General features: G+C 52.8%; 1 protein-coding gene across 2 annotated transcripts in view; it reads right to left on the reverse strand.

Moving 5' to 3' along the window:
* The window catches only part of LOC141053879 (uncharacterized), a 57,915-nt gene that overhangs the window by 28,969 nt on the left and 1,645 nt on the right, over positions 1-27,301 (reverse strand). Inside the window, exons 1-2 of one of the 2 annotated variants that reach the window (XM_073551023.1) lie at positions 19,016-19,343; positions 16,763-16,868 (exon numbers count right to left, since the gene is read on the reverse strand). In XM_073551023.1, the coding sequence (XP_073407124.1) occupies positions 16,763-16,868; positions 19,016-19,021 (112 nt within the window). In that variant the 5' untranslated portion in view covers positions 19,022-19,343. Of the gene's footprint in view, positions 1-16,762; positions 16,869-19,015; positions 19,344-27,301 lie in introns of those variants that run through there. The other variant, XM_073551024.1, reaches the window with a different exon arrangement.

Below are 27,301 nucleotides of genomic sequence, written 5' to 3' on the forward strand. Positions count from 1 at the left end.
TACAGATCCCTGACAATGTAATGCCCCCTACAGATCCCTGACAATGTAATGGTCCCTACAGATCCCTGAAAATATAATGCCCCATACAGATCCCTGACAATGTAATGCCCCCTACATATCCCTGACAATGTAATGTCCCCTACAGATCCCTGACAATATAATATCCACTTCAGATCCCTGACAGTGTAATGCCCCCTGCAGATCCCTGACAGTGTAATGCCTCCTACAGATCCCTGACAACATAATGCCCCCTACAGATCTCTGACAATAAAATGCCTCCTATAGATCCCTGACAATATAATGCCCCCTACAGATCCCTGACATGTAATGCCCCCTACAGATCCCTGACAATGTAATGTCCCCTACAGATCCCTGACAATGTAATGTCCCCTACAGATCCCTGAAAATATAATGCCCCCTACAGATCCCTGACAATGTAATGCCCCCTACAGATCCCTGACAATGTAATGCCCCCTACAGATCCCTGACAATGTAATGTCCCCTTCAGATACCTGACAATGTACTGCCCCCTACAGATCCCTGACAATGTAATGCCCCCTACAGATCCCAGACAATATATTGCCCCCTACAGATCCCTGACAATGTAATGTCCCCTACAGATCCCTGAAAATATAATGCCCCCTACAGATCCCTGACAGTGTAATACCCCCTAAAGATCCCTGACAGGGTGATGCCCCTATAGATCCCTAACAATATAATGCCCCCTACAGATCCCTGACAATGTAATGCCCCTACAGATCCCTAACAATATAATGCCCCCTACGGATCCCTGACAATATAATGCCCCCTACAGATCCCTGACAATATAATGCCCCCAACAGATCCCTAACAATATAATGCCCCCTACAGATCCCTGACAATATAATGCCCCCTACAGATCCCTGACAATATAATGCCCCCAACAGATCCCTGACAATAAAATGCCCCCTACAGATCCCTGACAATATAATGCCCCCTACAAATCCCTGACAATATATTGCCCCCTATAGATCCCTGACAATATAATGCCCCCTATAGATCCCTGACAATGTAATGCCCCTACAGATCCCTGACAATATAATGCCCCCTACAGATCCCTGACAAAATAATGCCCCCTACAGATCCCTGACAATAAAATGCCCCCTACAGATCCCTGACAATATAATGCCCCCTACAGATCCCTGACAATGCAATGCCCCCTACAGATCCCTGACAATGCAATGCCCCCTACAGATCCCTGACAATGCCCCCTACAGATCCCTGACAATGCCCTCTACAGATCCCTGACAATGTAATGCCCCCTACAGATCCCTGACAATGTAATACCCCCTACAGATCCCTGAAAATTTAATGCCCCCTACAGATCCATTACAATATATTGTTCCCTACAGATCCCTGACAATATAATGCCCCATACAGATCCCTGACAATGTAATGCCCCCTACAGATCCCTGACAATGTAATGCCCCCTACAGATCCCTGACAAAATAATGCCCCCTACAGATCCCCGACAATGCAATGCCCCTTACAGATCCCTGACAATGTAATGCCCCCTACAGATCTCTGACAATGTAATGCCCCCTACAGATCCCTGACAATGTAATACCCCCTACAGATCCCTGAAAATTTAATGCCCCCTACAGATCCATTACAATATATTGTTCCCTACAGATCCCTGACAATATAATGCCCCATACAGATCCCTGACAATGTAATGCCCCCTACAGATCCCAGACAGTGTAATGCCTCCTACAGATCCCTGACAATATAATGCCCTCTACAGATCCCTGACAATATAATGCCCCCTACAGATCCTTGACAATGTAATGCCCTTTACAGATCCCTGAATATATAATGCCCCCTACAGATCCCTGACAATGTAATGCCCCCTACAGATCCCTGACAATATAATGCCTCCTACAGATCCCTGACAACGTAATGCCTCCTACAGATTCCTGACAATGTAATGTCCCCTTCAGATCCCTGACAATGTAATGCCCCCTACAGATCCCTGAAAATGTAATGCCCCCTACAGATCCCTGACAATATAATGTCCCCTTCAGATCCCTGACAGTGTAATGCCCCCTACAGATCCCTGACAGTGTAATGCCTCTTACAGATCCCTGACAATATAATGCCCCCTACAGATCCCTGACAATATAATGCTCCCTATAGATCCCTGACAATGTAATGCCCCTTACAGATCCCTGACAATGTAATGCCCTCTACAGATCTCTGATAATGTAATGCCCCCTACAGATCCCTGACAATGTAATTCCCCCTACAGATCCCTGACAATATAATGCCCCCTACAGATCCTCGACAATGCAATGCCCCTTACAGATCCCTGACAATGTAATGCCCCCTACAGATCTCTGACAATGTAATGCCCCCTACAGATCCCTGACAATGTAATGCCCCCTTACAGATCCCTGACAATGGAATGCCCCCTACAGATCCCTGACAATGTAATGCCCCCTACAGATCACTGACAATATAATGTCCCATACAGATCCCTGATAGTATAATGCTCCCTACAGATCCCTGACAATGTAATGCCCTCTGCAGATCCCTGGCAATGTAATGCCCCCTACAGATCCCTGACAATATAATGCCCCCTACAGATCACTGACAATATAATGTCCCACACAGATCCCTGATAGAATAATGCTCCCTACAGATCGCTGACAATATAATGCCCCCTACAGATCCCTGACAATGTAATGTCCCCTACAGATCCCTGACAATATAATGCCTCCTACAGATCCCTGACAATGTAATGCCCCCTACAGATCCCTGAAAATGTAATGCCCCCTACAGATACCTGACAATATAATGTCCCCTTCAGATCCCTGACAGTGTAATGCCCCCTACAGATCCCTGACAGTGTAATGCCTCTTACAGATCCCTGACAATATAATGCCCCCTACAGATCCCTGACAATATAATGCTCCCTATAGATCCCTGACAATGTAATGCCCCTACAGATCCATTACAATATAATGCCGCCTACAGATCCCTGACAATATAATGCCCCCTACAGATCCCTGACAATGTAACGCCCCCTACAGATCCCTGACAATGTAACGTCCCCTACTGATCCCTGACAATATAATGCCCCCTACAGATCCCTGACAATATAATGCCCCCTACAGATCCCTGACAATGTAATGCCCCCTACAGATCCCTGACAATGTAATGCCCCCTACAGATCCCTGACAATGTAATGGTCCCTACAGATCCCTGAAAATATAATGCCCCATACAGATCCCTGACAATGTAATGCCCCCTACATATCCCTGACAATGTAATGTCCCCTACAGATCCCTGACAATATAATATCCCCTTCAGATCCCTGACAGTGTAATGCCCCCTGCAGATCCCTGACAGTGTAATGCCTCCTACAGATCCCTGACAACATAATGCCCCCTACAGATCTCTGACAATAAAATGCCTCCTATAGATCCCTGACAATATAATGCCCCCTACAGATCCCTGACAATGTAATGCCCCCTACAGATCCCTGACAATGTAATGTCCCTTACAGATCCCTGAAAATATAATGCCCCCTACAGATCCCTGACAATGTAATGCCCCCTACAGATCCCTGACAATGTAATGCCCCCTACAGATCCCTGACAATGTAATGCCCCCTACAGATCCCTGACAATGTAATGCCCCCTTCAGATACATGACAATGTACTGCCCCCTACAGATCCCTGACAATGTAATGCCCCCTACAGATCCCTGACAATGTAATGCCCCCTACAGATCCCTGACAATGTAATGCCCCTACAGATCCCTGACAATGTAATGCCCCTTACAGATCCCTGACAATGTAATGCCCCTTACAGATCCCTGACAATGTAATGCCCCCTACAGATGTCTGACAATGTAATGCCCCCTACAGATGTCTGACAATGTAATGCCCCCTACAGATGTCTGACAATGTAATGCCCCCTACAGATCCCTGACGAAATAATGCCCCCTACAGATCCCCGACAATGCAATGCCCCTTACAGATCCCTGACAATGTAATGCCCCCTACAGATCTCTGACAATGTAATGCCCCCTACAGATCCCTGACAATGTAATACCCCCTACAGATCCCTGAAAATTTAATGCCCCCTACAGATCCATTACAATATATTGTTCCCTACAGATCCCTGACAATATAATGCCCCATACAGATCCCTGACAATGTAATGCCCCCTACAGATCCCAGACAGTGTAATGCCTCCTACAGATCCCTGACAATATAATGCCCTCTACAGATCCCTGACAATATAATGCCCCCTACAGATCCTTGACAATGTAATGCCCTTTACAGATCCCTGAATATATAATGCCCCCTACAGATCCCTGACAATGTAATGCCCCCTACAGATCCCTGACAATGTAATGCCCCCTACAGATCCCTGACAATGTAATGCCCCCTACAGATCCCTGACAATGTAATGCCCCTTACAGATCCCTGACAATGTAATGCCCCCTACAGATGTCTGACAATGTAATGCCCCCTACAGATCCCTGACAATGTAATGCCCCCTACAGATCCCTGACAATGTAATGCCCCCTACAGATCCCTGACGAAATAATGCCCCCTACAGATCCCCGACAATGTAATGCCCCCTGTGATGTACAATGTCTGTGAGGTATGGGTTTTGTCCACAAAATATGATGTTTTCTTTTGTAACTTTCCAGAAAGATCTGGCAGATATGACAATCCAGGCTGCTAGCTCTGCAGCTTCATCCCTCCTCCCTTCACACACACACAGAGCAGTGCCACCCCCCCTCCTCTACAGCCTGTGTTCGCACTAGTAATAGGAGGCCCCCCTGCTGTTACAACCATTTGTTTCCTTCTCTCCTCTTCAGAGCGGGAAAAACTTCTTTGTTTGAAACGAATAAAACTATGAGAGACTATACCATAAGAACCAAATACCCTAGAGATATGAAAATCACATTTTTGTAATCCGGGCGGTCACAGCGTCGCTGCCGTGGTTCTGGCGAAGCGTAATCCTTTCAGAACCTGAGATATGTGTTCCAGCTAAACGGTGTATCAGAACTACTGCATATTTGGTCTTGAATTATTGTACTCAACAAATCACAACCAATGATGCCCTATATGTGTCTGTGCGGGCTGCCCCCACGGAGTTATGATTAGTATAAGTTTTCTAGTGTAATTCTACATCCAAAAGAGAGAGGTGGGATTAACCCAGCATGCATCTCTCCGTGATGTCACAAAGCAAGTCTATAAAGCATTTCCTGGACAAAACCAGAGCAGAACAGCTCAAGTCGTCGTGCTAGAAAGACCCAGATGAGCGGAGAAGTGCAGCTCCGCCTCCACCCCCCTTAGCCACATGGTCTGCCTAAGGAACAATATGGAACTGTGAGTGTACTCTCTTTGTTTTCTCCACTTTTATTTTATACCTGTACTGTACATATTTTATGTCTCAATTTTATAGCAACTTTTATCTGTAATCACTGTCCTCTTTCGGAAAATAAATGAAATAATTATTTAGATCTGTCTCTATGCTCTAAGACTCGAACTATACGCCTTTGATAGATAATCGCTACTAATTCAAGGGGTTTGCCACGGACCCTCTTAATTTAACACTGTGAATTAAGTAACTGTGACTGGTGGCAGCACGTTGTGCACGGCTATCGCGGCTTGCTGGCAGTCTAGAAGGGTCTTATATAGCTGAATAAGGGTCTGCGGCACCAGCTTTCATAATTCCCTTACTGCAGAAGCCTAATTGCCGGTTCACAACAGGCAGCCCGTCCGGCGACCAATTATCCTAGGTGCAGTTCCCTGACTGACCTGAGGGTAAGGGGGGCGCCGGAGAGCTGCAAGTTCCAAAATGGAACTGAGAAAGTGGGATATACATAAATCCCCGCAGTACTTGGAAGATTGATAGCAGTGGTGGGGCATCCAAATTAAACTCCCCCTGCGGCAAATTGTAGAGCGAGATTAGCTTGCTGGATATTTTTGGTCACATGGTGCCAGTGTTGGGATAACTAAGATAAGCCCCACTGCGCCTGTGATAGCCGTGTGCCGGCATTGTGTCACGCCCCTCCGTCCGCTGATACACCGGTGTCAGTGGTGGGATTGTGACATAGTGGTGACACAGGGTCCGCTGTCCGTCGCGTTTTGGTGGCAGCGGGACCCCCGTTAGTGTCGCCCGTAAGTGGACGAACGGCGGTGGGCTGTTCGTCACATATTGGTGGCAGAGCGGTGGGATAATCCTAGAGCATTAGTGATTTGGTTTGAGCAATCATTCCTCTCACTAAAAACCTGCACGGTTCCTGCGGGAATCCTGCATCATAGGTTTTGGAGAACAGACTCAGTGGTTACTAGTTCTGAGACATTTGTGTGTACGTACAAGTATTCCCTCCCATTTCTTCGTTTTTCTTTTTCTATCTTTTATTTGGCAACCATGGCGGCAAAAGGAGAACCTTGGTACAAGCGGCAGACAAAGGAAGTTCTTGCTGGGTTATGCACGTACCAAGGCCTTGACGCCACGAACAAAAACAGAGCTCAAATGATCGCAGCTCTAGTGCAGCTGGACAATGACCAGAATCCAGCAAGCGCAGAAGTTGGCCCAAGTGATAATGGGGCTTCAGCAGAGGCTCCACTCATGAGCGCGGGGCCCACATTCAATCAGAGCACGCTGGACCCCTACCTGCAAGCGGCCTTGGACGCACTCCCTGCCGAAGACCGTGACGGACGTCTGCAGCTGATCCAGCAAGCTCAAGAGAGAGCAGAGCAGCGAGCCGAGCGGGAGGCGGAGACACGCGAGCGCCAAGCTGAGGCTGAGAGAGCAGAGCAGCGAGCCGAGCGGGAGGCGTAGAGGGCCCATGAACTGGAGGTACTCCAGCGGGGTGGGAATGCCCCCACAGCCCGAAGCAGTGAGCCCAGCAGCGTCCAGACTCCTAAACCCCGGCCAGAGCACTTTCCCGTGATGGAAAAGGATGGGGACTTGGACACGTTTCTGCGAGCCTTTGAGAAAGCCTGCAGACAGTACCGACTGCCCGAAGACAAATGGGCCAGGTACTTGACCCCAAGGCTAAAAGGCAAAGCTCTGGAGGCGTTTGCTTCTCTTCCGCAAGCGCATGATGATGACTATCGCGCCATAAAAGAGGCGCTGATCGCCAAATATCGGCTGACACCTGAGGTATACCGAAAGAAGTTCCGACACCTCCAATGTGGCCCACATGATAGCTACAGTGATGTGGTGCAAGGACTCAGGACCCACTTTGACCAGTGGATCCATGGACTGTCCGTTGAAACCTTTGAGCAGCTACGGGACCTGATGATCAAAGACCAGTTCCTGCATCTCTGCCCTGCTGAGGTCCGACAGTTCATCCTGGACCGCGAACCAACGAACGCGGACAAAGCGGCGCAGATCGCCGACAACCACGAGGCCAACCGGAAGCCCGAGACGCGGAGGCCAGTCGCCACCAGCTGGAAAGGGGGTAAGCCAGCAACCAACCCCAATGCCCCAGCTAGCCGTCCCTCCGGAGGCCCTGTCCCTGTTGCCAACAACAGGCCGGCTACTGAAAGTCGCCTGTGTCACCACTGCCAGCGGCCTGGTCACTTCTTTTACGCCTGTCCGAACAGGCCGAAGAACCCCCCAGCCAAGGCCCCCGGGCCCAACGCCTCTGTTCTTTTGGTGGGAGGTGTGGTTGGGAGGGCTGACGACAACGTTCAACCTGTTCAGGTGGGGGCCCGTCTTGCTACAGGCCTCAAGGACACCGGGGCTGAACGAACCCTCATCCGTCCTGGACTGGCGGCCCCTGAAGAGTTTGTTGAGGGGAAAACCCTGACTGTCACCGGGATTGGAGGCACCCGTTGTCCCTTGCCAGTGGCACGAGTTTTTCTTGATTGGGGTGCCGGGAGCGGGTTGAGGGAGGTGGGAGTGTCTGAAAACCTGCCCACTGATGTTTTATTGGGGACTGACTTGGGGCGGATGGTTGCATACTACGTCCCTGACACCCTTCCCCAAACTGATAATAAGGGTAACGTTAACCCTGATGATGATGATGATGACGGGAAACTGAATGTGTTACCTGCTAATGCCTTGATGAGTAATGATGCAACTAACAACCATTCTTTCCCCAGGTACGATGCTGATGCTGATGTGAATGTACCAAAGCAAACTGATAACCATTCTTCTCCTAGGAAGGATGATGATGATGTTGATGTATCTGTGCCGACTGAACCCGTTAACCCTTTCTTTGAAGCGGTAGATGTGTCCACAGGTACCGAAGTGCTCAGCCCCGTCACTCTGCGGAGTGAGACGGCTGAGGAACCCCTGGCAGGAGTAAGCAACGGTGCTCAAGGAAATGGGGAGGTGCATGGGGACCTTGAGGAAGGTAATGCCATGCAGCTGACCAGTGCCACCGAGGAAGGTAACTGGCCCATAAGTAGCACTGCTCCTGAAGTGTTGGGGGTGGATGGGGAGGTAGAGCCCAAGCCAGCACCGGCTGGTGGGTCTGTAGAAATCCCCAGGGAGACAGCATACATAGCAGCTGTCACACGCAGTCAGAGTGCCCAGATCGCAGGTAACGCACTGTCTTCTGGACCCTCTGCTGCTACAGGAGAGACTGAACCAGAGGTGAACCCAGAGCCGGTTCCAGAGGGTCCCAGTAAAGAGGGGACCCTGACGTCACTTCTGGCAGCCTCCAGCATGGAGTTCCAGGCTGCTCTGCACACAGATGCCAGCCTGGAGAAATTGAGAGGTCTCGCCGAGACGCCCACCTCCATGTCTGATAAGGAGAGGGTGTTCTGGGAACGAGGAAGGTTGTACCGGGAGACAGTACCCGGAGATCCTAAAAAGGAGTGGTTGAGGGAAAGACAGCTGGTCGTCCCCTATCAGTTCAGAACCGAGTTGTTGCGGATTGCCCATGAGATTCCACTCGCTGGACACTTGGGGATCAGCCAAACAAAGGCACGGCTGTCTCAACACTTCTATTGGCCCAAGATGGGGACAGATGTAACACACTACTGCCGCTCCTGTGCCACCTGTCAAAAAGTGGGTAAGGCGGGGCCTGCTCTTAAGGCTCCCCTTATTCCTTTGCCGGTGATAGAGGAGCCTTTCCAGAGAATCGCGGTGGACATTGTAGGACCGCTGTCCGTCCCCAGCAGCTCCGGAAAGCGATACATTCTCACCGTGGTAGACTACGCTACCCGGTACCCAGAGGCAGTAGCTCTGTCTTCAACCAGGGCAGATAAGGTGGCTGACGCACTGGTGACCATCTTTTCAAGAGTAGGATTTCCCAGGGAGATGCTTACCGATCAAGGGCCCCAATTCATGTCTCGCCTAATGGAGGCTCTCTGTGAGAAAATGCAGGTGACGCAGCTGGTATCGAGTCCGTATCACCCACAGACTAATGGTTTGTGTGAACGTTTCAACGGTACCCTCAAACAGATGCTCCGCATACTGGTTGAGACCCAAGGGCGCGACTGGGAGCGGTACCTCCCACACCTGCTGTTCGCTTACAGAGAAGTTCCGCAGGCCTCGACCGGGTTCTCCCCCTTCGAGCTCCTGTATGGCAGGCGAGTCCGGGGATCCCTTGGGTTGATAAGAGAATCCTGGGAAGATGAGCCAAACCCCACAGAAGTGTCCATCGTGGATTATGTCATGCGCTTCCATGACAAGATGCAGACCTTGACGCAGTTGGTGCATGACAACATGACGCAGGCTCAGGCTGACCAGAAGCGCTGGTACGACCAGAACGCCCGGGAGCGGACCTACCAGGTGGGTCAAAAGGTGTGGGTGCTGGTCCCTGTACCAACGGATAAGCTTCAGGCAGCCTGGGAAGGCCCGTACGTCGTCCACCAACAGCTCAACCCGGTCACCTACGTGGTCACGCTTGACCATGCTCGGGGTAGGCGCAAGGCCTTTCACGTCAACATGCTGAAGGCGCACTACGAACGTGAAGCTTGCGTCCTACCGGTCTGCAATCTGCCAGAGGATGGGGAGGAAGATCCTCTCCTGGACATGCTGGCCCAGGCCAAGGCCAATGGGTCCATTGAGGACATGGAGATAAGTGGTTCGCTCACCGTGTCCCAGCGGTTGCAGTTGATGGCCACCCTGGAACTCTTCCGGCCCGTGTTCACCAACCAACTGGGGAGGACGGAGTTAGCGGTTCATGAGGTGGACATCGGGAATCACGCCCCATTACGGCGAACACCCTATCGGATCTCTGAGACGGTGCAACAAGTCATGCGCCAAGAGATCGATGAGATGTTAAGGCTGGGGGTGATTCGACGGTCAAAAAGCGCGTGGGCTTCACCTGTAGTCCTCGTGCCTAAAAAGGATCGAACCACCCGGTTCTGCGTGGACTACAGAGGGCTCAACGCCATCACAACCTCCGATGCCCACCCAATGCCGCGCATCGAGGATCTGCTCGAGCGGTTGACAAACGCCAACTACATATCCATCATGGATTTGAGTCGGGGATACTGGCAGATTCCCCTGAGCCCTGAGGCGCAGGAGAAATCCGCCTTTATCACCCCCTTTGGACTGTACGAGTCCACGGTCATGCCCTTCGGCATGAAAAATGCCCCTGCCACTTTCCAGTGGATGGTCAACCACCTGCTTCGGGGACTGGAGGAGTACGCAGTGGCGTACTTAGACGATATTGCCGTCTTCAGTTACACCTGGGAGGAACACCTCCAGCACCTCCAGGAGGTGCTCAAGCGTCTTCACCAGGCAGGCCTGACCATCAAGCCGGGGAAGTGCCAGATAGGCATGCGCAAGGTCCACTACCTGGGGCACCGGGTAGGCGGGGGTTCCATGAGTCCGGAGCCAGAAAAGTGGACGCAATCGTGTCCTGGCCCACCCCCAGGACCAAGAAACAGGTGAAGTCCTACTTGGGCACTGCAGGGTACTATAGGCGGTTCGTACAGGACTATAGCGCCCTTGCCAAACCCTTGACTGACCTCACCAAGCAGAGGCTACCCCAAACAGTCAACTGGACAGATGACTGTGAGGCGGCTTTCCAAGCTTTGAAAGCAGCCCTGTGCAACTCTCCAGTGTTGAGAGCAGTCGACAGCAGTCGCCCGTTTCTGGTACAGACCGACGCCAGCGAGTTTGGCCTCGGTGCTGTGCTTAGCCAGGTCGACTCGGGGGACCAAGAGCACCCCGTGTTGTACCTGAGCCGGAAACTTTTGCCGAGGGAAGTGGCATACTCGACCATCGAGAAGGAGTGTCTGGCCATGGTGTGGGCACTGCAGCGTTTGCAGCCCTACCTGTACGGGCGTGCCTTCACGGTGGTAACTGACCACAACCCTCTGAGCTGGTTGCACACAGTGTCCGGAACCAATGGAAGGTTGCTCCGCTGGAGCCTTGCCCTTCAACAGTACGACTTCACTGTAAAACACAGGAAGGGCAGTGAAAACGGCAATGCCGATGGGTTGCCCCGCCGGGGCGAACCCGCTGAGGTGCGCATGGCCGATTACTGAGAGGTAATGCCTCCTTAGCGCCCTCTTAAGGGGGGAGGTGTGATGTACAATGTCTGTGAGGAATGGGGTTTTGTCCACAAAATATGATGTTTTCTGTTGTAACTTTCCAGAAAGATCCGGCAGATATGACAATCCAGGCTGCTAGCTCTGCAGCTTCATCCCTCCTCCCTTCACACACACACAGAGCAGTGCCACCCCCCTCCTCTACAGCCTGTGTTCGCACTAGTAATAGGAGACCCCCCTGCTGTTACAACCATTTGTTTCCTTCTCTCCTCTTCAGAGCGGGAAAAACTTCTTTGTTTGAAACGAATAAAACTATAAGAGACTATACCATAAGAAACAAATACCCTAGAGATATGAAAATCACATTTTTGTAATCCGGGCGGTCACAGCGTCGCTGCCGTGGTTCTGGCGAAGCGTAATCCTTTCAGAACCTGAGATATGTGTTCCAGCTAAACGGTGTATCAGAACTACTGCATATTTGGTCTTGAATTATTGTACTCAACAAATCACAACCAATGATGCCCTATATGTGTCTGTGCGGGCTGCCCCCACGGAGTTATGATTAGTATAAGTTTTCTAGTGTAATTCTACATCCAAAAGAGAGAGGTGGGATTAACCCAGCATGCATCTCTCCGTGATGTCACATAGCAAGTCTATAAAGCATTTCCTGGACAAAAACCAGAGCAGAACAGCTCAAGTCGTCGTGCTAGAAAGACCCAGATGAGCGGAGACATGCAGCTCCACCTCCACCCCCCTTAGCCGCATGGTCTGCCTAAGGAACAATATGGAACTGTGAGTGTACTCTCTTTGTTTTCTCCACTTTTATTTTATACCTGTACTGTACATATTTTATGTCTCAATTTTATAGCAACTTTTATCTGTAATCACTGTCCTCTTTCGGAAAATAAATGAAATAATTATTTAGATCTGTCTCTATGCTCTAAGACTCGAACTATACGCCTTTGATAGATAATCGCTACTAATTCAAGGGGTTTGCCACGGACCCTCTTAATTTAACACTGTGAATTAAGTAACTGTGACTGGTGGCAGCACGTTGTGCACGGCTATCGCGGCTTGCTGGCAGTCTAGAAGGGTCTTATACAGCTGAATAAGGGTCTGCGGCACCAGCGTTCATAATTCCCTTACTGCAGAAGCCTAATTGCCGGTTCACAACAGGCAGCCCGTCCGGCGACCAATTATCCTAGGTGCAGTTCCCTGACTGACCTGAGGGTAAGGGGGGCGCCGGAGAGCTGCAAGTTCCAAAGTGGAACTGAGAAAGTGGGATATACATAAATCCCCGCAGTACTTGGAAGATTGATAGCAGTGGTGGGGCATCCAAATTAAACTCCCCCTGCGGCAAATTGTAGAGCGAGATTAGCTTGCTGGATATTTTTGGTCACATGGTGCCAGTGTTGGGATAACTAAGATAAGCCCCACTGCGCCTGTGATAGCCGTGTGCCGGCATTGTGTCACGCCCCTCCGTCCGCTGATACACCGGTGTCAGTGGTGGGATTGTGACATAGTGGTGACACAGGGTCCGCTGTCCGTCGCGTTTTGGTGGCAGCGGGACCCCCGTTAGTGTCGCCCGTAAGTGGACGAACGGCGGTGGGCTGTTCGTCACACCCCCTACAGATCTCTGACAATGTAATGCCCCCTACAGATCCCTGACAATGTAATGCCCCCTACATATACCTGACAAAATAATGTCCCTTACAGATCCCTGACAATGTAATACCCCCTACAGATCCCTGACAGAGTAATACCCCCTACAGATCCCTGACAATGTAATGCCCCCTTACAGATCCCTGACAATGTAATGCCCCCTTACAGATCCCTGACAATGTAATGCCCCCTACAGATCCCTGACAATGTAATGCCCCCTACAGATCCCTGACAATGTAATGCCCGCTACAGATCCCTGACAATGTAATGCCCCTTACAGATCCCTGACAATGTATTGCCCACTACAGATCCCTGACAATGTAATGCCCCCTACAGATCCCTGACAATGTAATGCCCCCTACAGATCTCTGATAATGTAATGCCCCCTACAGATCCCTGACAATGTAATGCCCCCTACAGATCCCTGACAATGCAATGCCCCTTACAGATCCCTGACAATGTAATGCCCCCTACAGATCTCTGACAATGTAATGCCCCCTACAGATCCCTGACAATATAATGTCCCCTTCAGATCCCTGACAGTGTAATGCCCCCTACAGATCCCTGACAATGTAATGCCCCCTACAGATCCCTGACGATATAATGCCCCCTACAGATCCCCGACAATGCAATGCCCCATACAGATCCCTGACAATGTAATGCCCCCTACATATCCCTGACAATGTAATGTCCCCTACAGATCCCTGACAATATAATGTCCCCTTCAGATCCCTGACAGTGTAATGCCCCCTGCAGATCCCTGACAGTGTAATGCCTCCTACAGATCCCTGACAGTGTAATGCCCCCTACAGATCCCTGACAATATAATGCCTCCTATAGATCCCTGACAATATAATGCCCCCTACAGATCCCTGACAATGTAATGCCCCCCACAGATCCCTGACAATGTAATGCCCCCTACAGATCCCTGACAATGTAATGCCCCCTACAGATCCCTGACAATGTAATGCCCCCTACAGATCCCTGACAATGTAATGCCCCTACAGATCCCTGACAATGTAATGCTCCCTACAGATCCCTGACAATGTAATGCCCCCTAGAGATCCCTGACAATGTAATGCCCCTACAGATCCCTGACAATGTAATGCCCCCTACAGATCCCTGAAAATGTAATGCCCCTTACAGATCCCTGAAAATGTAATGCCCCTTACAGATCCCTGACAATGTAATGCCCCCTACAGATTCCTGACAATGTAATGTCCCCTACAGATTCCTGAGAATGTAATGCCCCTTACAGATCCCTGACAATTTAATATCCCCTACAGATCCCCGACAATGTAATGCCTCCTACAGATCCCCGACAATGTATTGCCCTCTACAGATCCCTGACAATGTAATGCCCCCTACAGATCCCTGACAATGTAATGCCCCCTTCAGATACCTGACAATGTACTGCCCCCCACAGATCCCTGACAAAGTAATGCCCCCTACAGATCCCAGACAATATATTGCCCCCTACAGATCCCTGACAATGTAATGTCCCCTACAGATCCCTGAAAATAATATGCCCCCTACAGATCCCTGACAGTGTAGTACCCCCTAAAGATCCCTGACAGGGTAATGCCCCTTCAGATCCCTGACAGGGTAATGCCCCCTATAGATCCCTGACAATATAATGCCCCCAACAGATCCCTAACAATATAATGCCCCCTAGAGATCCCTGACAATACAATGCCCCCTAGAGATCCCTGACAATATAATGCCCCCAACAGATCCCTGACAATAAAATGCCCCCTACAGATCCCTGACAATGTAATGCCCCCTACAGATCCCTGACAATGTAATGCCCCCTACAGATCCCTGACAATGTAATGCCCCCTACAGATCCCTGAAAATGTAATTCCCCCTACAGATCCCTGAAAATGTAATGCCCCTAAAGATCCCTGACAATGTAATGCCCCTTACAGATCCCTGACAATGTAATGCCCCCTACAGATCTCTGACAATGTAATGCCCCCTACAGATCCCTGACAGTGTAATGCCCCCTACAGATCCCTGACGAAATAATGCCCCCTACAGATCCCCAACAATGCAATGCCCCTTACAGATCCCTGACAATGTAATGCCCCCTACAGATCTCTGATAATGTAATGCCCCCTACAGATCCCTGACAATGTAATGCCCCCTACAGATCCCTGACAATATAATGCCCCCTACAGATCCTCGACAATGCAATGCCCCTTACAGATCCCTGACAATGTAATGCCCCCTACAGATCTCTGACAATGTAATGCCCCCTACAGATCCCTGACAATGTAATGCCCACTTACAGATCCCTGACAATGTAATGCCCCCTACAGATCCCTGACAATGTAATGCCCCCTACAGATCCCTGACAATGTAATGTCCTCTACAGATCCCTGACAATGTAATGTCCTCTACAGATCCCTGACAATGTAATGCCCCTTACAGATCCCTGACAATATAATGCCCCCTACAGATCCCTGACAATATAATGCTCCCTACAGATCCCTGACAATGTAATGCCCTCTGCAGATCCCTGACAATGTAATGCCCCCTACAGATCCCTGACAATATAATGCCCCCTACAGATCACTGACAATATAATGTCCCACACAGATCCCTGATAGAATAATGCTCCCTACAGATCGCTGACAATATAATGCCCCCTACAGATCCCTGACAATGTAATGTCCCCTACAGATCCCTGACAATATAATGCCTCCTACAGATCCCTGACAACGTAATGCCCCCTACAGATCCCTGACAATGTAATGCCCCCTACAGATCCCTGACAATGTAATGCCCCCTACAGATCCCTGACAGGGTAATGCCCCCTACAGATCCCTGACAGGGTAATGCCCCCTACAGATCCCTGACAATATAATACCCCCTACAGGTCCTTGACAATGTAATTCCCCCTACAGATCCCTGACAATGTAATGCCCCCTACAGATCCCTGACAATATAATACCCCCTACAGATCCCTGACAATGTAATGCCCCCTACAGATCCCTGACAATGTAATGCCCCCTACAGATCCCTGACAATGTAATGCCCCCTACAGATCCCTGACAATGTAATGCCCCCTACAGATCCCTGGCAATATAATGCCCCCTACAGATCCCTGACAATATAATACCCCCTACAGTCTATCATGATGTTCTCTGCCTGATATACCCTCAGACAGTAAGGCTGTGTGCACACGCTGCGGATTTTGCTGCGGTGTACAGTACCATGATTCCCTATGGGAATCAAAAACCGCAGTGCAGACGGTGCGGAATTTTCCGCGCGGATTATCTGCGGTTTTCAATCCGCAGAAAGAATTGACATGTCAATTCTTTCTGCGGATTCTCCTGCGGTTTGCCATCTCCTCCATTGAGGAGATGAAAAACCGCAGGGCAAAACCGCAGAGCAATCCGCAGGTAAAACCGCAGGTCTTTTGACCTGCGGTTTCACCTGCGGATTTTACAAAATCCGCGCGGATGAATCCGCACCTAATCCGCAGCGTGTGCACACAGCCTAATTGTCCTTCCATGTTCCCCTGTGTAATGCCCACTACTCGCCCTCCATCATCTGTCCCGGACCCCATACCCCTCATTCCTGATACCCTACACACCCCGATACGATCTGCGCCCCACGTACCTGCAAGCAGACACCACATCACAGCAGCTGCAATCATGGCAGAAGGTCGATCTCCACTGAAATCATCGGGAGTTTTTCTAGGCGGTGATGATGCTCTGGACCCAACCTACAGAAGAAGCCACAAGAGACGTCATGGAACATTGGTCAGATGCGGTGGCCACAGTGCGAGCAACTCAGAAATCACAGAGTTCAGACCCCCACCACAGAGTAACGGTGTGCAGAAAAGTCCCAAATATACAGCGAGCGACCCAGAGCATCCCAAGTAATGTACATAGTGACTGCACCAGCAGAATAGTGAGTGCAGCTCTGGGGTATAATACAGGAGGTAACTCAGGATCAGTAATGTATGTACACAGTGACTGCACCAGCAGAATAGTGAGTGCAGCTCTGGGGTATAATACAGGAGGTAACTCAGGATCAGTAATGTAATGTATGTACACAGTGACTGCACTAGCAGAATAGTGAGTGCAGCTCTGGACACACCCAGGAAGAGGAGGAGCGTCGCAGCTGAGCGTCTGCAGGCTGGGGTTTTGCTAAGCTCGTGGGAAGGGAGGTTTTTTTTTTCCTGCAAGGACTTTCCATCTGCCCCCTTCCCAGGAAAGAGGACTCTACCTGGGACTGAGCGCCGGGGCTGGGTCCCTGGCTCCCACCCCCTGGCAAGCCAGCTGGGGGTGGGGGGGCCTCATCCACCATCAGGAGGCCCAAGGCACAGCCAGTCCCAGGGATGGGGAAAAAGCGGACCCCAGGGGGCCGTAAGGCTCCAGGGTCCGGGACCCCTGAAGTGAAGGCTGTGGCGGGCCCTTCCCCCGGAGGTGCAGCAGCCGGCAGAGGTGAGGCGGGGCCCCCCTTAACATCTGGGGCTCCAAGGCTGCGGGAGAGCCGGCTACCACCTACGCCTCCCGCATCCATGCCCACCTCTCCGAATATGAGGAGGCCGGGAAGCAGCTGAGGAGACTTCGGGGGGAGTTGGAGGGAGCCAGGATAATATCTAGAAGCAGGCTCCGTACCTCAAAGAAAGCGGAGGTCGCCGCCACAGTCCAGAGGCTGGAAGAGGAGATTCGGGCCCTGGAGGGCCGGCGAAGTGTCATCATGGCCGGCAGCGGCCCCTTCCAGGAGAAGCTGCGGAATGAGGACCGGTTCAGGGCCATGGCTGGTGGGTTTCCTGGGGGGTCAGGAGGCCCCACCCAGGTGGAGGAAAGCGAGGAGGAGGAAGAGCAAGATGGCGCCCACACCACACCCGGGCCACCTCCACCTGAAGGCCTGATGAACACCAGCAGGAGTCAGGTAACATGCAGCGGGATAGCCCCTGAGCAATTGGCCCTCCCGCTGTTGTTTGGGGATGAAGTCTGCCCGGAGGAAGAGGCAACCGGGAGGAGGAGAAACAGAAGGCGCAGGCGTAAGGCCTCTGAAGGCGTGGAGGAACAACTGGTTTTTGCTCCTCTTCCCGGGGCCCATCTGTCCCGCTGTGTGGAACCCGCTACCCACCCCGGCTCGGGCCCTGTCCGCAGCGAGGGAGCGGGGAGAGAGATGACTGTTGTGACCTGACTGTCGCATCTGGTGACAGTTCAGACCAGGGCAGTGACATGGAGGTCGGTGTTGGTGGTGGTGTCCAGGCTCAGCCCTCGGTGGCAGGGGGGGCTGGCCTGGCACCAGGTAAAGTTGGTACAGCCAGGGCCGCACCTCCGGCGGCGAGTGCTGGGGCTTCTGGGCCCCCCAGGTACGGATCCGCTAAGTCTGGATCGCTAGTGGGGGTCCAGAAGTCTAGGAAGGGCGAGCAAAAAATCAAACAACAACTGAAGCGGTGCAGGGAGCTGGTCGCTCCCATGGCGGCGCCCATGGTAAGAGCGGGGTCTCCGGCATGTCGACCCAAAAGGGGGTCCGTGCGGGGGGCTCCGCCGCCACTGGGCGACGAGGGGGAGTGGCCGGCCCTGCCTGTGGCAAGTGGTGGGCACAGAGTGGCGGCGGTGGTCTGCGAGGGGGGCGGGGCCTCCCCGAGTGTTGCCCAGCCTGCAAAGGCTGTGGCATGCGGGGGGGCGTGTCCTCCTCGGCCGCTGTCCCACTCGCTACGTCCGCGTCACCTGGGGGGGCGTGGCCTCGCAAGGGGTCACTGCTCTGCCCGTGGTGGCCGTGACTGGCGGGGGGGCATGGCCACGGCAGGCCCGCTGCCCTCTGTCCCACCCACCCTCCCAAGCAGTGCAAGTAAGCTGCCCCCAAAAGCTGGCGGGGGGTTGTCGGGGTCCCCAGCCCACCTACCTTCATCTGAGGGTGCGGGGACTCTGGCGCCCCCTGGCAAGCCAGCAGAGGGAGTGAAGAAGGATGCAGGGCAGGGAGCTGTGCCAGAGGCCATCCCTGCCCAGAGCAAGGAAATCAAAAGAAACTCTGAAAAAGAAAAAAAAATGGTGCTGGAGAAACCAAGAGCTGCTGCTGCTCCCAGGCACAGCCAGGGAAATGTGCAGTATGTCATCAGCGCTGAGGCACTTAAAGGGGCAGCAGCACTCTTGGCCAGTAAGGGCAATCATGGAGCACCTGGCCAGCTAGGGCCCCCAGCAGGTGGGAGGGAAAATTGTGGCAAAGGAACTGTTAATGCTGATGTAAATAAAAATGTAAATATAAATAAAATTAGTGCTGAGGAGTATGAGGAGTGCGTGAGTGAATGTGAGAGCGGGGTGACTGATATTTTTGAGGAGTTGTTTGTGGACGTGAATGGGGATGTGAGTGACATGGATGAGGGAGTGAATGTGGCTGAAAGTGCTGGAGTGAATGCTGGGGTGAGTGGGAATAATAGAGTGAGTGGGAGGACGAATGGGGGTGCAGGCACAAGTGGTGGTGGGAGGGCTGGCCCATCTGCCCCCCCGGCCGCGAGACCCCAACGTAACTATGCGGGGGCCGCGGCTGGGGGTCAGGGTGGTCCTGGGGGGGTCTCCTCGCCTCCGGCCTCCAGGGACGGCGCTTTGCACCACCGTTTCCTGGAGGCCCTTAAAAGGGGAGAAAGGTCGGTAACAGTAGAGGGGAGGACAGTGGACCTGTCTTTCTGAATAGAGAGACACGGCCTTGCTGCCTTCCAAAATCAAAGGGAGGGAGGGACTGTTTGGTCTCTCCCCACAGCCGGGCAGGGGCCACCAAGAAGGAATGTGGCCCGTCTTAGGTGGGGGGGCAATGAAGCTCCTCCACCCAGGAGCAAGGTGGTGGAGCTCCTCCTTAAGATGGGCTTCGGGGCGAATGACATCTTTGCCCTGATACATCCTTCGGCGTCCCGCTTCTTTGATGTCAGTTTCGTGTGGCCAGAGGGGCTTGAGCTCTTCTGGTCGAACTACGAGCTGGTGCGAGAAGAGCCCGGATGGCGAGACTTCGTTGCGCAAGCGGTGTCTCGCCAAAATTCCGTCAAGCGAGTGACCGTGGTCACTTGTAACGAGTCGCTCGCAGGCGTGGACATAATGACGTGGCTTTCTCGTTACGGGGAAGTCACTGAGGTCCCAAAAAAGAACAGGGACGAATTTGGCATCTGGTCGGGGGGCTGGACCTTCATGGTAAAGCTGAAGGTTTCCGGCGGCACGGTCACCCACATCCCTTCCTCGGCGTTCTTGGGGAGGGACAGGATCCTGGTCTTCTACCAGGGGCAACCGAAGGTCTGCCACAAGTGCGGCGACCCCACCCACTTCAGTGCCAGCTGCAAGGTGCAGAAGTGTGCGTTGTGTGGTGGGGTAGGCCACCTGGCCGCCTTGTGCAAAGACATTCGGTGCCACCTGTGTGGTGACCTAGGTCACCTGCTCAGCCGCTGCCCTCGCTCTTTCTCCAATACCGCTGCAGGCCCGGTGGGGGGAGACCATGAGGGGGCAACCTCTGGCGGTGCTTCTGCCGTGGCAGGTGGTGGCGGAGGGGGAAGGGCTGAGGGGCCGGTGAGGAAGGGCAATGCTAAGGCAAGGGGCCCCGCGTATGAGCGGAGGCAAGAAAAACGCCATGGAGGCAATGGGCAGGTGGAGCATCGGGAAACTGGGGTGATGCCTGCCCCTCCCTCTAGGCCCGTGGCAAAAGCCTCTGAGGCCCTGGGGGAGAGTGCGGTGAGTGAGGAGATCAGGAGGATGGAGAGAGAGGAGAAAGCGGCTGACTCAGACGACTCCTCTCGTTATGAAAGTGTCGACGAGGATGTCAGGGGGCAGCCTACAGCATCAGGTGGCAAAAACAAGCGTGCCAACCGTAAATCGGGAGGGAAGAGGGCTGACAAGTCTTCAAAGTCCCCCCCGCCCCCGACCACAAGAGTGCATACGGAAGGGCCCGCTGACCCCCCTCTGATCAGACTCTCCAACCGGTTCAGCGCCCTCGGAGGTTCAGATGATGATCCGCAAGACGAGGGTGCTGGGCCGGGGGTAACACCGGAGGGTCCTTCGGGGATGGTGGAGTCCATCCCTCAGGGGGCACTGTTCCTCCTGAGGGGGAGACAGGCTTGGAACCCGGGGGCGAGGACACTGGGGGGGAGGGATGGACACATCGGGGGCTTCCCTAAAAAGGAAGGTGTCTGACCCCTCCCCAGGAGGAGGTGATAGCGGGGCAGGGAAGAAACTGGCCATCCAACTCGATCACCCATGATGGCTGAACTCGCCCCGTTGACGCTGGCGTCCATTAATGTCGCCAGCATTAAGTCAGATGCAGCTCGCTTCACGGCCTTTGATTTTTTTCTCCCGGATTGAGGCAGAAATTTTATTCTTGCGGGAGACCAGACTAACAGACATGGGGGCCATCTATAAAGCACGGAGGGAGTGGAGGTGCGGGCCCTCATACTGGTCTCTTGCGGCTGAGCCGTATAGCGAGGTGGCAGTCCTTTTTAAGACTGCAGATGTTGAATGCCGACGGGTTACTGAGTTGGAAATGGGGAGGTGCCTGATCGTAGATGTCTTCATGAGGGGACAAGAGCTCCGGCTCATTAATATCTACGGCCCACAGTCCAAGTGGGACCGTAAATGTCTCTTCCTGAGGATAAAGCCCTTTCTTTTTACGAGCCGACAGGTGGTCTTCGGTGGGGACTTCAACACCGTTACGAGGTCCCGTGACCGGGGGGGTCCCGGAGACCGCCTGGCTTATGACAGCGTCGCGCTTAATAGCATAGCTAGTGAAGCTCGCCTGGTGGATGTCCACATCCGGCACACCCCAGGCCACGGGGGTTTCACCTACCATAGGGATAGCAGTAGGTCTAGAATAGACAGGTTTTTTTTGAAGGAGGACGCCATCTTTTCTGCTGTGTCCGCCGTTGAGGTGGAGTTCTCCGATCACTGTTTAATTTTCTTTTCTCTGAATGTTGCAGAGACTCCTCGGATGGGAAGAGGGCTGTGGAAGCTCAATTTGTCCCTGCTGGAAGAAGCGGAGGTGAGACAATCCTTCGAGGATTTTCTTCAGAGCCAGGTACCGCTGTTGGATCTCTGTAGTAGTAAGTCAGAGTGGTGGGAGATCTTCAAAAAGCGGGTGGCGGGGTTCTTCCGTCAGCTCTCGAACCTCAGAAGTCTGAACAGGCACCGCTTGTATCAGGCTCTGGGGAGGAAACTCGAGCAGCTTGTCTCGACTGGAGGTGACCGTGAGGAAATCTCCAGAGTGAAATCTTTGCTCAAGAGGTGCCAGTATGATAGACACACATCTTTAGTTTTTGAGAGGGACTTCGGGAAGTACCGCTCGCCCGACCCTTACAGAAACTGTAAGATGTCAGTGAATTGTAAGATGGTGACAGGACTGATTGACAGTACCGGGTCCCTGAACAGATCCAAATCAGGGATCCTGGAGGTGGTCAGATCCTTCTACTCACGCCTCTTGGAAAAGAAGGATCTGGATCGGGATAGGATGTCGGCTTTCCTGGCTGAAACCGTCCCTGAGCCAGGGGGTGATCCCTCTCTTGGTGTTTTGGCAGAAGAAATTAGGGAGGAGGAAGTGAGACTGGCCATTGATGGGCTTCGGCCCAAGAAATCGCCAGGTCCGGATGGCTTAACATCCGAGTTTTATAAGACTTTTAGGGGCTCCTTGGTGCCCCTCTTGACAGGGGTCTTTAATGAGTGTCTATCCTCGGGCACTCTTCCCGACTCAATGAGGAAGTCAGCCCTAATTATTCTGTCAAAGGGTAAAGACCCGTCCCGTATCGAGAATTGGCGTCCCATAGCGCTTCTCGATACGGACCGGAAGGTTCTGGCCAAAGTGCTGTTTAATCGGCTGGTGAAGTTTGCACCCCGGCTCCTTTCAGGGGCCCAGCATTGCTCTGTTCCAGGCCGCAGTACTTTTAGTGCTGTGCTCGGTGTCCAGGAGGCAGTGGAGCAGGGTAGGGCAGGCCACTGGAAGGGGTACTTGCTGTCGTTAGACCAAGCGAAAGCCTTTGACCGGGTCAACCATGTGTACCTCTGGTCCGTCCTTTTGAGGTATGGTCTGCCTGGGAGGTTTGTAAAATGGTTAGAGATCTTGTACTAAGGGGCTGAGACTTTTCCGCTGGTGAACGGTTGGTCAGGTCGCCCTTTTGAGGTGGGTTCTGGGGTCCGTCAGGGCTGTCCGCTGAGCCCGCTTTTATACGTGTTCGCGATCGATCCCTTCCTAAGGAGGGTTTTGATCTCCCTGACACTCTTCCAGGGCCCCAGGCCACCGCCAAAATTCTAGGCATCGAATTTGGCCCCGGGGACTACCCCCAGCAAAATTGGGAGGGCAGACTTAAGATCGCCGCCCAAAGGGTGAACCAATGGAAGGGTTGGTCTTTGTCCCTAAGGGAAAGGGTTGCCCTGGCTAAAGGCTTTCTGCTTCCCTTGTTAATTTACCTAGGCAGCGTGTGCATCTTGCCAGAACCTCTCTGGACACGGGTCTATAGCCTGTTCTTCCAGCTGTTATGGGGGAATAGGCTCAACCTAATCAAGAGAGAGGTCACATACCGCACGAGGAGACTAGGTGGGTTGGGTATGGTCAACCCGGTAGTGTTCTTAGTGAACACCTTTCTTAAAGCCAACATTTCCAACCTCTGGCTAGAGAGGGCTCCTCCGTGGGTAGTCTCCTGCAAGGGTTGGCTTCGGCCCTTCTTCCAGGAATAGGAGACAGGAGGGCAAGTGAAGGACCTCCGCACACCTCATGGGCATCTCCCGGCTTATGCTACCCCGGTTCTGAAGGTGATCCGCCGGTGGGGTCTGGGAATGTGGGAAATCGGGACCATGTTGCGGCAATGCCTTGACAGGAGGGTTCTGTTGACCCATTTCCAGAAGCCCCTGGCCCTTACTGATGGCCCAGGCTGGGATCTGGAGGTGGGGCTCGGGCTTTTAAATTCTAAGCAGATCCCCACGAAGTTTTGGGACTTGACCTGGCGCTGCTTCCACGGGAGGCTGTATGTAAAGGATAACCTGAAGTGCAGGAAATCCGATGATCGGGGTTGTCCCCGTGAGGAGTGTGGCGATGTGTTGGAAAGCATGGAGCACTTCCTGCTTCAGTGTCCCTTTAATACAGAGGTTTACAACAGGGTGGGGGCTTCCATACGTTGGCCGCGGCTGGCGTCCCTCTCCTATGCCGAGTGGGCCTATGGAGCGTTCAGAACTCTGGGTGGCCGAGACCGGGGCACTTTATTCCTAGTCAGTGTAGTGGTTAGGTTCTACATTTGGAATGCACGGTGCTTAGTTTCGACGCGGCAGAAAGCCCTCCCAAGGGAAGAGGTGGTTAGTAACATCCTGGGTGACCTGGTGAAGGTGCGTTCTTTGGAGTTTGAAAGGTTGGGTGTGAGGAGGGCCTCTTGGCTTTGGAGGGGCCTTTCCTTTTAAAAACGCACTCTAGGGAGAGCTAGATTTTGTGTGACTGTGGGTAGGGACAGCATAAGGTGGTGTGGGTGGTGAGGGACAGAAGTAGGGGCAGATAGGGACAGGAAGGGACAGGCACTGAGGGACAGATAGAGAGTTAGTTATGATAAGGTAGGTAGAGTAGGGGCAGGTAAGGACAGATAGGGACAGTTTCTTTAGGGACAGAAGTAGGGACAGTCTTAGTCGTTGAGGGACAGGGTGAATGTGTTAGTGAGGGATGGGGCCTCTAGAACTCCTTTTTCCTGGTGGTGGGCTACTGCATGGCACGCCTAGATTTTTGTTTTGAGATAGAGAAATAATGGATATTGGGCTTGCAGGCACTGAACTTGGGCCTGTAAGTAAAGGTTTGTGGTGTGGCATTATTCGTTAAAGCAAATGATGTAATGACATTGCATTGTAATATTGCATTGTAATATGTATTGTATATGTATTGTAGTATGTGTTGTTATTCTTTTCCATAGTCAGAGGTGCATGGGGGGCATAGTGAGGTTGGGAGGGGGGTGAATGGGGGGGTGAGAGCGGGAAAAAAAGTAAAAGGACCCTAAACCAAGGGGAAAGTGGCGAATGGATATACCATATACCATATACCATGGAAATTATGGAAAATGGACCATTTTTGAGCACATCGGGGGCAAATGGGTGAGGGTTTTACTTATTGGCATAAACTTTCGTGCTCATCAGGCCTAGACGTGATAAGGCCATGGACATTTATGGACCTGTGGTGTGGGTGGTGGGAAAAATAATAAATATATATATATATATATATATATATAGAGGTGTTAAGCTGGTGTAGGTAATTTTGCCAAAAAAGAATTGGATAGGTTTATTTAAGGCAGCATGGGCCAATAATATTATTTTTGTTTTCCTGTATATAGGTATGGGTGGAAGTGTGAATGGGGAGTGAAAGAGAGTGAATGGGGGTGAAAGATTAAAAACTGTTTTTCATTATTTTATGGGAAAAGTTTTCTGTTGGAAAGTTCCTGCTGGGGGTCCCCTAAGCTGGAAAGCTTGGGGACTATAACAAGTTGCGGTTTTGCACAAGCTTCTGTATGTCCTAAGTGTATGATTAATGTGTGTATTTTGGTTTATGTTTTCTTTTCTGGAATGTTGTGTTGTATTGTTTTTGATATTTTATAATAAAAGAGATACAGGATGTAACTCAGGATCAGTAATGTAATGTATGTACACAGTGACTGCACCAGCAGGATACTGAGTGCAGCTCTGGACACACCCCAGAAGAGGAGGAGCGTCGCAGCTGAGCCTCTGCAGGCTGGGGTTTTGCTAAGCTCCTGGGAAGGGTTTTTTTTTTCCTGCAAGGACTTTCCATCTGCCCCTTCCCAGGAAAGAGGACTCTCCTTGGGACTGAGCGCCGGGGCTGTGCCCCTGGCTCCCACCCTCCGGCAAGCCAGCTGGGGGTGGGGGGCCTCATCCACCACCAGGAGGCCCAAGGCACAGCCAGCTAGTCCCAGGGATGGGGAAAAAGCGGACCCCAGGGGGCCGCAAGGCTCCAGGGTCCGGGACCCCCGAAGTGAAGGCTGTGGCGGGCCCTTCCCCCGGAGGTGCAGCAGCCGGCAGAGGTGAGGCAGGGCCCCCCCTTAACATCTGGGGCTCCAAGGTTGCGGGAGAGCCAGCTACCACCTACGCCTCCCACATTCATGCCCACCTCTCCGAGTACGAGGAGGCCGGCAAGCAGCTCAGGAGACTCCGGGGGGAGTTGGAGGGAGCCCGGGTCATCAGTAAAAACAGGCTCCCTGCCTCAAAGAGAGCGGAGGTCACCGCCACGGTCAAGCGGCTGAAAGGGGAGATTCGGGCCCTGGAGGACCGGCGAAGTACCATCATGGCCGGCAGCGGCCCCTTCCAGGAAAAGCTTCAAAACGAGGACCGGTTCAGGGCCATGGCCGGTGGGTCTCCTGGGGGGTCAGGAGTCCCCATCCAGGTGGAGGAAAGCGAGGAGGAGGAAGAGCAAGATGGCGCCCACACCACATCCGGGCCACCTCCACCTGAAGACCTGGCGGACACCAGCGTGAGTCAGGTAACATGCAGCGGGATAGCCCCCGAGCAGGTGGCCCTCCCGCTGGACTCCAGTAACGCGGAGGAAAGCGGGAGCGAGGGGGAGGATGGAGGGAGCGGGAATAGTTCTGAGGGGGGCTGCCTCATCCTTAAACAAGTACGGCAGACTGAATCCCCAGCACGGTTTGGCACGCTGTTGTTTGGGTATGAAGTCTGCCCGGAGGATGAGGCAACCGGGAAGAGGAGAAACAGGAGGCGCAGGCGTAAGGCCTCTGAAGGCGTGGAGGAACAACTGGTTTTTGCTCCTCTTCCCGGGGCCCCTCTGTCCCGCTGTGTGGAACCCGCTACCCACCCCGGCTCGGGCCCTGTGGTGGGTCCGCAGCAAGGGAGCGGGGAGAGAGATGACTGTTGTGACCTGACTGTCGCATCTGGTGACAGTTCAGACCAGGGCAGCGACATGGAGGTCGGTGCTGGTTGTGGTGTTGGTGGTGGTGTCCAGGCTCAGCCCTCGGTGGCAGGGGGGCTGGCCTGGCACCAGGTAAAGTTGGTACAGCCAGGGCCGCACCTCCGGCGGCGAGTGCTGGGGCTTCTGGACCCCCCACGTACGGATCCGCTAAGTCTGGTCCAGAAGCCTAGGAAGGGCGAACAGAACATCAAGCAGCAGCTGAGGCGGTGCAAAGTGCTAGTTGCTCCCATGTCGGCGCCTGTGGTGAGAGCGGGGTCTCCGGCACGTCGA

The sequence above is a fragment of the Dendrobates tinctorius genome, unplaced genomic scaffold (genome assembly GCF_039654945.1).
Source record: "Dendrobates tinctorius isolate UK_male_01 unplaced genomic scaffold, ASM3965494v1 ptg000172l, whole genome shotgun sequence".
Classification (NCBI taxonomy): Eukaryota; Metazoa; Chordata; class Amphibia; order Anura; family Dendrobatidae; genus Dendrobates; species Dendrobates tinctorius.